Source organism: Carlito syrichta, unplaced genomic scaffold (assembly GCF_000164805.1).
Source record: "Carlito syrichta isolate Samal-C Ts95f unplaced genomic scaffold, Tarsius_syrichta-2.0.1 Scaffold303290, whole genome shotgun sequence".
Classification (NCBI taxonomy): Eukaryota; Metazoa; Chordata; class Mammalia; order Primates; family Tarsiidae; genus Carlito; species Carlito syrichta.
The window spans coordinates 73,105-82,713 of record NW_007247386.1 but is presented as its reverse complement, the minus strand read 5'-3'; the positions used below and the strand labels follow the sequence as shown (position 1 = coordinate 82,713).

The window sequence follows — 9,609 nt, the reverse complement described above, 5'->3', positions numbered from 1 at the left end:
AAAAAAAAAAAAAAAAAGGAGCCAGTCAGAGGGGACAGGAATTTGTGCTTAATCCCAAGACCAAGGGGCCTCCTCCCAACAAGTGCTACACAGTGACCGCAAGTGTGAGAGGTCGAGGTGAGAGGGGACAGGGGACTGACAGGGGAGAGAAATGCCCCCAGCATCTGCCCAACCCCACCTTCCCACCAAGAGGGGTCTGGTCTCCAGGCTGAGCAGCCCATCTCCTCAGGTGGCCGGGGAGCGCTACGTGTACAAGTTCGTGTGCGAGCCCGAGGCCCTCTTCTCTCTGGCCTTCCCCGACAATCAGCGTCCAGCTCTCAAGGCTGAGTTTGACCGGCCAGTCAGTGAGGAGGACACAGTCCCTCTGTCCCACTTGGACGAGAGCCCCGCCTACCTCCCCGAGCTGGCTGGTCCTGCCCAGCCCTTTGGCCCCAAGGGCGGCTACTCCTACTAGCCCCTAGCACCTGCTCCACCCGCACGGTGGGCGCTGCCCCATGTACATAGAGGTGATTTGTGTTGGGGAAGCCCTTGCTCTAAAGCTCGCAGGTGTCTGGGCAGAGCTCCGCAGTCCCATCAGTCGCCCGGGCCAACTCTGAGCTGTTCCCCAGAGTCACTGGGAAGGAAGAGTGGAGAGATGGCAAGTCTAAAGAAAGGTGGCATCTCGGAAGCTCCTGGGAGTCTCGCCTGGCCTGGACCTGAAGAGGTCAGCCATGCCTCCTCCGGGTCCTGTGCCGAGGCCCGAGCCACTCCCTGTCCTGGGCCACTGAGAACAAGATGATCTGTTCTGAGGACAGAGGAGCTTCCCACCTCTTCCTGGCGGGGGTCATAGAGCTCCCCAGCTCTCACTGTGGGGGACCCTGGACTCGGCACTGCCCTAAGCCGTGGCCCCAGTGGGTCCCTGCCAGTTCTTGGTGCTGTGTTCCCAGAGGCAGGGGAAGGGAGGAGGAATGATCGTGGTGTGGGGTGCTGGGTGGAGGCAGGGAGGGAGGGGCTCCGCTCCAGGGTGCCTGTGCCCTTCCTTTGCCTGTTCCTAGGCCCAGGCCTGGGGTTCTACTTCCGCCTCATCTGTCAGACCTTAATAAAAGCCCCTGCTTCTCCTGTCTGTTCTCCCGTGTCCTTTGCTGCCATTGGAAAAGGACCTGGGGCCAGCAGAGCTCTGGCCTTGGGGACAGATGACAGAGGCCCTTCACCTCTGACTTTTTCCTCTACAAAATGGGCTTGGTGATGCCTGCTCTCCCCCTCCCAGGGTCACTGTGTGAGGGTCCAGAAACACTGGGCTGAGGGCACTTTGTCATCTGGCCATCTTCCACGTGGTTCCTGCAGCAGCCTCCCAGCACCTGGAGTGGGGATTTGGTCTCTGGTTCCTGCAGGACCCAACTGTGAGTCCTCCCTCCCATCTCAGCTCCAGGTTGCTGTTTTTGCTGTGACTGGGGACAAGTGTTTGTCTGGAGAGGGGGCCACACCCTGGGAAGAAAGACTCCCAGGTGAGAGGGCACAGGAAGGGCTGGAGCAGGCCCTGCATTCTGGCCAGTGAAGGGGACAGGCTAACGGAGGCAGACAGCATGGATTCTCCTTGTCTGCATTTGGGAGAGACCAGGGTTGTGAGCCGCGGTTTTGGGGATGGGTAGAAAAGGCAAAGCCAGCTAGGTGCGGTGGTGGCTCACACCTGTAATCCCAGCACTTTGGGAGACGGAGGTAAGAGGATTGCCTGAGTCTAGGGGTTCGAGACCAGCCTGGGCAACTTGGCAAGACCTTATCTCTACAATAAATAAAAAAATTAGCCAGGTGTGGTGGTACACACCTGTGGTTCCAGCTACTTGGAAGGCTGAGGCAGAATAGCCTGAGCCCAGTAGGTTGAGGCTGTGGTGGCTGTGACTGTGCCACTGAACTCCCGCCTGGAAGACAAAAAAAAAAAAGAAAAGACAAAGCCAAAAAAGGGAATGGAATGTAATCTAGCAGATGGAAGGGAGCGGATGAGGAAGTGGGAGGGAGGTCTGGAGTCAGCCCCTGTGGAAGCAGCTTCAGGGAGGCAGGCTCAGGTGAGAACAGGCCTCTCCTGTCAGATCTGCTGCTGTTCTGGGCCCAGGCCAACCAACTCTGTCCATGCCTGAGCCAGGTCACCACAGCCCCTGCCCAACACCACCCCAGACCACGTGACCCTCGAGGAAATGGCCTCACGACCACTACCTGCAAAGAAAACACAAGATGATTTAGAGCAAGAAACAAAATGGGTGCTAAAAACAAGTTTAAAAAAAAAAAAAAAAAAAAAAAAAATATATATATATATATATATATAAAAAATTCCATATTAAAGTCAGGTTGTCATGGTGGGGCGAAGGTGGAAATCTGAGGGCGGAGTCTGCCACTTGGGAGGGGTTTCAAAGAGCAGCAGCAGCAGCAGGAAAGGTCTCCACAGGTGGAGACCTTCACCTCTGCCCTCTGAACTGCTCCCAGGTGAGCCATGCCCCCTAGCTCCGTCCAAACCCTCACCCCAGGAGCGCTGCTCCAGCCAGGCCTCAGCAACCACAGGAGACATTCTGGGCTGCAGGCCGGCTCTCCAGGACTGGGTTGTGCTCCAGATGGATGGAGTAAACCTGGCCTGGGAGCCTGACCAGTAGGTCCTCACAGGGACAGTCCCTACATCAGCACATGTGCAGGGACTGGCAAAGCAGAGCAAGGCTCCCGCTGAGTTGTGGTGACCCATGTATACCAGTGGTCAAGACTCCAGTTCCTGCACAAGACCTACATGCTCTCCTGGGCTGTCCCTCAATCTCAGGAGACACTGGCTTCAGGAAGAGAAACAAGGGCTCTTCGTGTGTGAGCAGCAGGTGAGCTCCCCTTCTGAACCTAGGCAGGACCCTTCTCCCTCAGCAGGCTCCACTCTGCTGTAACTCTGCCTTCCTGAGGGACAGCCAAAAGCTCAGCCCCTGCTACATTGTCACAAGCAGAGAAGCAACCCCAGTTCCAGGGCAGAGATGGTCAAGGAACACCCACAGGGCGGGGGTCCTCCTTTTCCTCACCAAAGCCAGAAAGATCCCAACCCTGCTGCCCCTTACCCTTGGCCTGTGAACGTCTCTTTTCAACCTCAGCTTCAAACCTAAACCTCCCTCCTGGCTGCCAGCACCATCAGTGTCTGAATTTGGCTGGGCCGGGCTGGGCCACCATGCCCTGGAGTTTATGAATGAGGAAGAGGCTGAAATTTAACTGCGAGGAGGCACAAACTGGGAAGCTGAGGCAGGGAGATCACGGGAGCCCAGGAGTCCAAGGCTGCAGTGAGCTAGGATGAAGCCACCGCACTTCAGCCTGGGTGATGGAGCGAGAGCCCCCCAAACACAAACAGATTGGGGAGCTGGGTGCCCAGCCCCACTTTCCTTCTGGTTTCATCTGTGGCCTCTGCACTGGCCCTTCCCACAAGGCCCTTGAGGTGAGCACTCGATCACTGGCCTGGTCTTCCCAAGGCACACACGCAGAGCACCCGGAGGCTCCGGCCGCTGAGCAGAGGGGTGGAACCTGCAGCCAGCAGCTTGCCTGGCCTGTATGCCTCTCCCTGGGGGGTCTTGCTGAACTGTGTCTTCAAGGACGGGGGAACTTGCTGCCCTGCAACAACACACTCCTTTATCCTGGAATGCCATAAGGTCTTTCCACGTCTGGCGTGCAGCTCTGGTATTGACATCATTTCAGAACTTACTAACACGGGAAGGGGACAGGCAGCACCGTAACAGGCTGGGCCCCATCTCCCAGGGGCTTCCTATGAGTGCTGAATCCAGACCAGCTTTCTAGAAGTTCCACAACCTGGCCCAACAGGACCTGCCTGATGATCCTCCAGGTAAGGAGCCTTTTCAGGAGCCGGGTGTTGGGAGACTGGGAGGTGGCCTTCCTCAAGGAAGTATCAGGAGAAAACCACTAAGAACAAACCCCGAGCACAGACCCTGGGCAGCACAAACCCACTCTGAGGTGTTCTGTTCATTTTGTTTGGAGTAGGGGAAGGGAAGCTTTGACTGTAAAATCCTCTTGTTAAAGCCCACCCAGGACCTCAGGGAAAAAAACAAACAAGACAAAACCAACACTGCGTCAGTCCTCAGCATGTTTCAAAAAGAAACGGGACATGCTGCACATTGTGTGTGGGAGGGAGCGGCGAGGGGAAAGGGTGCTATGCTCAACACACAGCATTGCTTGTGGCATGGGCATAGAGAATCAAGGGAGACCCCCTGTGAGGCAGGGCTGGCTGATGCTAGAGAACAAGCCTGGAGGTCTGAGTCAGGCATCATGCCCAAGTCCAAAGAGGCTCCGGCCTCTGGCTTCAGGGGACTCAGGATTCTCATCCTGTGAGCCATAGCAGACACAGAGCTCCCTCACCCCAGCCCAGGCTGGTATCCTAACTTTTCAGCTAAAAGAAACAGTCACAGAAAACCATTTTTGTTTCCTTAAGAAAATAAATATTTCCAGGAGGCTAAGCCAAAGTACAGGCAGGGGAGGGGGTGGGAAGCGGGGACCCCTCTTTAGATGAGCACAGCAGCTCCCTACTCCAGAGGGCTTGATGGGCGTGGGGGCCCTAGCTATGGCCCTGTGCCAGGTGCCCACTCTATCCCTTCCCATCGAGGGCTGCACAAGTTGCCCCTTTCCTGCAGATGGCGCAACTGGCCCGAGACTCGGGTGGGGGGGGGAAGCCAGGCTGACATCCCTGGTTTCACTTTACCACCAGGGAAGCAATGAGAGTCAGGTTTAGGCCAGGGTAGGATGTTCAGTCACAGGACAGCTGCATTCCCAGGACCAGCCTGTCATCACAAGAGTGAGCCAAGCCCAGGGCGACTGTCTGCTGTGGGGAGACACGTGGACACGCCTGCATGTCAGCGCCGCCGGAAGGCGCGGGATATTCTCCAGGCATTGGGCTCCTCGTAGCGGTTGTACAGGGGTTCGAGACGCTGCTGCTTCTTCTGCTTGCTGAGTTTGGTTGGGTCGGAGACCTTGAAGAAGGCTGGGGCAAACTCCACGAGCCACCGGGGGTCGATGGTGGTGACCTCACGCATGTACTCCTTTGTAGTCAGCACCAGCTCGTGGTACACCACCCTGCAGGGGACAGAGACAGAACTCAAGCCTCTGAGACAGGCTCTGCTCCAGGCACCCCGGGCCTCAGTTGAGTGTGCTCTCTCCTGGCTCACTCCTCAGGATACTGCAGTCTGCTCATGACAGGCACACCCCAGAACTGAGGGGCCTACACACCTCTAACCAAGGAACAGTTCTCAGGAGAAGGTGTTCTAATCCTGGCTGGGGTTCTAACTTGTTAAGTGACATAAAGTCAATCACATCCCTTCTCTAGATCTCAGTTTCTTGACCTATAAAATGGGAGGATAGGCCAGGCACAGTGGCTCACTCCTGTAAACCCAGCACTTTGGGAGGCCAAGGCAGAAGGACTGCATGAACCCAGGAGTTCAAGACCAGTCTGGGCAACGCAGTGAGATCTCATCTCTACAAAAGATAAAAAAATTAGCTGGGCATGGTGGTATGTGCCTGTAGTCCCAGCTACTTGGGAGGCTGAGCCCAGGAGGTTGAGGCTGTTGTGAACCATGATCATACCACCGCAGCATGGGCAACAGAATGAGACCCTGACTCAAAAAAAAAAAAAAAAAAAAAAAAAAGGGAGGGTGTTGTTCAGACTGTTTCCAGACACTGCCACAGGGAATGGGGAAGGCTAAGCAGGCAAGAATTCACTCCATCTCCCGCCCTTTTGCCGTGGTAACATGGTGGTTTCTAATCAGTTTGAAATTAGGGTTCTAGATAAGAGTTCCCTTTTTTTAAAGTGCTACTTTAAAAAAAAAAACAAAACCAAACCTCTTTTAACCCCTTACTAAATAAGATCCCTCCTAGATCTCAGCTCTGATTTTGTTTTCTCTCCACTGGGCTTCACATATTGTATCCAATTCAGGCTTCTGCTGCCCAGAGAGGAGGCGATGGCAAATAGGACGTGCTGGAGTGGTGGAGACACAGCACCGAGTGCCCGCTTCTCTCCCCCCAGAGAAGTCCCCAACCCGGCCCGGCTGCGTACCACTCCGGCTGTCTGTTGAAGAGCGCACTGGAGGGGTGGATATAGACCACCTGCTGGTCGATCAGGGTCCGGTATCCCTCCTGCGGGTCCTTCTTGGCAGCGTTGCGGAAGAACCCGCTGCATATGGCCTTCTGCACTCGGACGGTAGACTTGCCACAGGAGACGACATCCAACTTGTGTCTGTCAAGACAGGAGAAGAGACGTGCATCAGAGAGCCTCTGCATCAGAGGCTCTTTCTTCCAGGATGGCAGTGCCCAACACCCTCATCTTGGGGTCCCTGGAGCAGATACCAGGATCTTCCTTCCAGCTCTAAGGCAGCTCCACGCAGTGGGCAGATGGGGCTGCTAAAAGCCAGCTACTTCGCTCAGGAAGAATCCCATTACAGATGAATAATGTTCCAGACTTGTAAACATGAGCATTTTTTCAACAACTAATAAATCACCTTCCTCTCAAGAACTTTGTTACTTTTTTTAGAGTAGAAGTCTCACTCTGTCGCCCAGGCTGGAGTGCAGTGGCACAATCATGGCTACCCCAGCCTTGACCTGCTGGGCTCAGGCGATTGGTCCTTAGCCTGCCAAACAGCTTGGACTACAGGCACGCACCACCATGCGCAGCTAATTTTTTGTAGAGACAAGGTATTGCCCAAGTTGCCAAGTCTGGTCTTGAACTCTTAGGCTCAGGCAATCCTCTTGCCTTGGCCTCCCAAAGTGCTGGGAATACAGCAACTACACCTGGCCCTCCCAGGAACTTTCTGAAGTCACGCTCAGTCATACCCTTGTTTGGGGAGAAGGAATATGAAAATGATGGAGAAGCTGGAGGAAAAGTGTCATGTGAGGAGCAGGAGAAGAGGTGCCTATAGCTGAAAGGTACACCCCAAGACGAGCAGACATTACGCTCGAGGAGTCCAGCCAAGCACGGAAGGTGCCTGGTACCAGCTCACCTGTCCATGATGCCCAACATCTGTTTGCGAATGTCCTGGGCCCGGCGCAGGGAACGGGCCTGGATGAAGTTCTCGTAGCACCACGGATTGGAGAACTTGTTGTTCTTCCAGGAATTGTACACAGCCAGCAGGGTGAGGTGGTCCCCTTCAGTCTGGTGGAATTTGGCCTTCTTCTGATCCGCGAGGGCTTGTTTATCCTGCCAAGCAGTGGGACAGAGGGTCACTTCCTACTTGGCAGCTACTCACAGACAATGGGAAGTTCTAGAGACCCTGGCAACGCCCCACCAACAGCGTCCCAAGCATCGGAAAGGCCACAGGCTGACTTCTCCCCCCACCCTCATGTGGGTCCCCCAGCTGAACGTGGGTCTGGACTCCTACCTTGGGCCTATAGAAGACGTTCTGCACAGACAGCATGGAGACGATGGTCAGCATTTCCTCGCTGCAGCCCAGATGCACAGACATGATGAGCATTTTGCAAAGCATTGGCTCCAGAGGGAACTCTGCCATCTAGAGGGAGGAAAAAAAACTACAACTGATCCTGTGGAAGTTGCATCTGGATTTGCCAGTTACCACCGGTCTGGGGGGGGGGGGGGGGGGACGGGGACGGACGACGACGACGACACGGCATAGACTTCCCTAAAGCTCATGATGTGGGATGCCTGGCCCCGTGAGAAGAATGCTGCTGTTTTTCCTTTCCCAAAGAAACCCCAGTGAGACGTATGGGACCCAGCATGTAACTACTGTTGGGGTAGGTGGGAATTGCAGATACCATGTGTAACCAAGGCTAGACTCAATGATGTAGCCTGAGGTAAAACTAACTGAATGGAATCCTTTTTCTACAGAGAGGAAGCAGTTTAAAGTGACAGTGGGAAAAATGCAGGTTAAAAACAAGATCTGTAATCCACTCAAAGCTTCCCTGGGACTTTAGTTTGATTTGCACAGACCAAAAGATAGAAGAGGCGGGCCAGGGAGCTTTCCCAAAGCACAGGCGGTGAAGCCCGTCCTTACCCTGCGGCCCAGGCGAGTGAGCAGGCCCTCGTCATCCAGGGCCCCCAGGGTGTACAGCTGCTCCATGGCTGTGATTAAGGTCTCCATCGGCGGGGCGTCCATGAAATCAAAGGACAGCAGGTCATTGATCCCCATGGCCTAGCAGAAGGGGAGAAAACATGTGAGGAAGGATCAGCCTAGCCAGTGTCAGCACTGGGGAAGTTACTTGTCACTTGTCTTCCTGTTTCTTCTACTGCAATCAAGAAGCTACCGTAAGTTTAGCAGTAACTTTTGGAGCTGGGCCACACAAAACTCAAGACTATTAGGCTGGGTGTGGTGGCTGTAATCCCAGCACTTTGGGAGGTTGAGGCGAGAGGATTGCCTGAGCCTAGGGGTTTGAAACCAATCTGGGCAACTTGGTGAGACCTCGTCTCTACAATATATCAAAAAAATTAGCCAGGCATGGTGGCATGCACCTGTAGTTCCAGCCTGTAGCTCCAGCTACTTGGAAGGCTGAGGCGGAAGGATAAATTGAGCCCAGCAGGTCAAGGCTGCGGTGCCATAAGTGTGCCACTGCACACCAGCCTGGGCAACGGAGGCTCCTACTACAAAAAACAAAACAAAACTCAGACTATTAGAAAGTATGTCTTTCTCAGGAAAGTTTACATACAAAGCAACAACAAAAGGACAAACAACCCACTTAAAACACGGGCAAAGCACCTGAATAGATGTTTCTCCAAATGGCAAATGGCAACAAGCACATGAAATGGCAACAAGCACATGAAAACATGTGCTTTTCAAAATGAGATAACACTTCACACCCACTAAGATGGCTATAATTAAAGCAAAACAAAACAGAAAATAAGCATTGGACAGAAGAACCAGGAAACCTCATACACTGCTGGTGGGAATGTGGATGGAGTAGCCCCTGCAGAGAACAGTTTGGTGGTTCCTTCATAGGTGAAACATAGATATGATCCAGCAATTATACTTCTAGGCATACACCAAAAAAATTCAAAGCAGAGACTCGGACATATCTGTAGACTACTGTTCACAGCAGCATTATTCACAATAGCTAAAAGATGGAAACAACCCCAGTGTCTATCAACTGATGAATAGAGAAACAAAATGTGGTCTATACATATACACCGGAATGTTATTCACCCTTAAAAAGGAATGAAATTTTGATATATACTACTCCACGAATAAACCTTGAAAACATTATGCTAAGTGAAACAATCCAATACAAAAGAATAAACACTGTATGAGCCCACATATACGAGGTACTTAGAAACAAAAAGCAGAAGAGTGGTTACCAAGTGAGGGGAAAGGGAGTCATTGCTTAATGGGTACAGCTTCTGCTTACAATGATGAAAAGCTCAGGAAATGGATACTGGCGTGGTTGCACAACATTGTGAATGTATTTAATGCCACTGAACTGTACACTTAAAAAACACTACAGCCGGGCTCGGTGGCTCAGCCCGTAATCCCACGCCTTTAGGAGGTTGAGGTGAGTGGATTGCCTGAGCCCATGAGTTCGAGACCCGCCTGGGCAGTGAGACCTCATCTCAACAATAAATCAAAAAATCAGCCGGGCGTGGTAGCGCATGCCTGTAATTCCGGCTACTTGGAAGGCTGA

At 53.3% G+C, this 9,609-nt stretch overlaps 2 protein-coding genes across 5 annotated transcripts in view; one reads left to right on the top strand and one right to left on the bottom strand.

The window, feature by feature from the left end:
* Positions 1-1,098, top strand: part of ETV4 (ETS variant 4) — an 18,537-nt gene extending 17,439 nt beyond the window's left edge. The window contains exon 11 of the mRNA XM_021712466.1: positions 230-1,098. Coding sequence (XP_021568141.1) covers positions 230-454 — 225 coding nt within the window. The 3' untranslated portion in view covers positions 455-1,098. The remainder of the gene's footprint in view (positions 1-229) is intronic.
* Positions 1,099-4,413: 3,315 nt separating this feature from the next.
* Positions 4,414-9,609, bottom strand: part of DHX8 (DEAH-box helicase 8) — a 39,530-nt gene continuing 34,334 nt past the window's right edge. For 2 of the 4 annotated variants that reach the window (XM_021712463.1, XM_021712465.1), the window contains 5 exons: positions 7,992-8,129; positions 7,362-7,490; positions 6,984-7,180; positions 6,044-6,223; positions 4,665-5,067 (listed from right to left, as the gene is read on the bottom strand). In XM_021712463.1, coding sequence (XP_021568138.1) covers positions 4,848-5,067; positions 6,044-6,223; positions 6,984-7,180; positions 7,362-7,490; positions 7,992-8,129 — 864 coding nt within the window. In that variant the 3' untranslated portion in view covers positions 4,665-4,847. Of the gene's footprint in view, positions 5,068-6,043; positions 6,224-6,983; positions 7,181-7,361; positions 7,491-7,991; positions 8,130-9,609 lie in introns of all 4 variants that reach the window. The other 2 variants (XM_008058309.2, XM_021712464.1) reach the window with 2 other exon arrangements.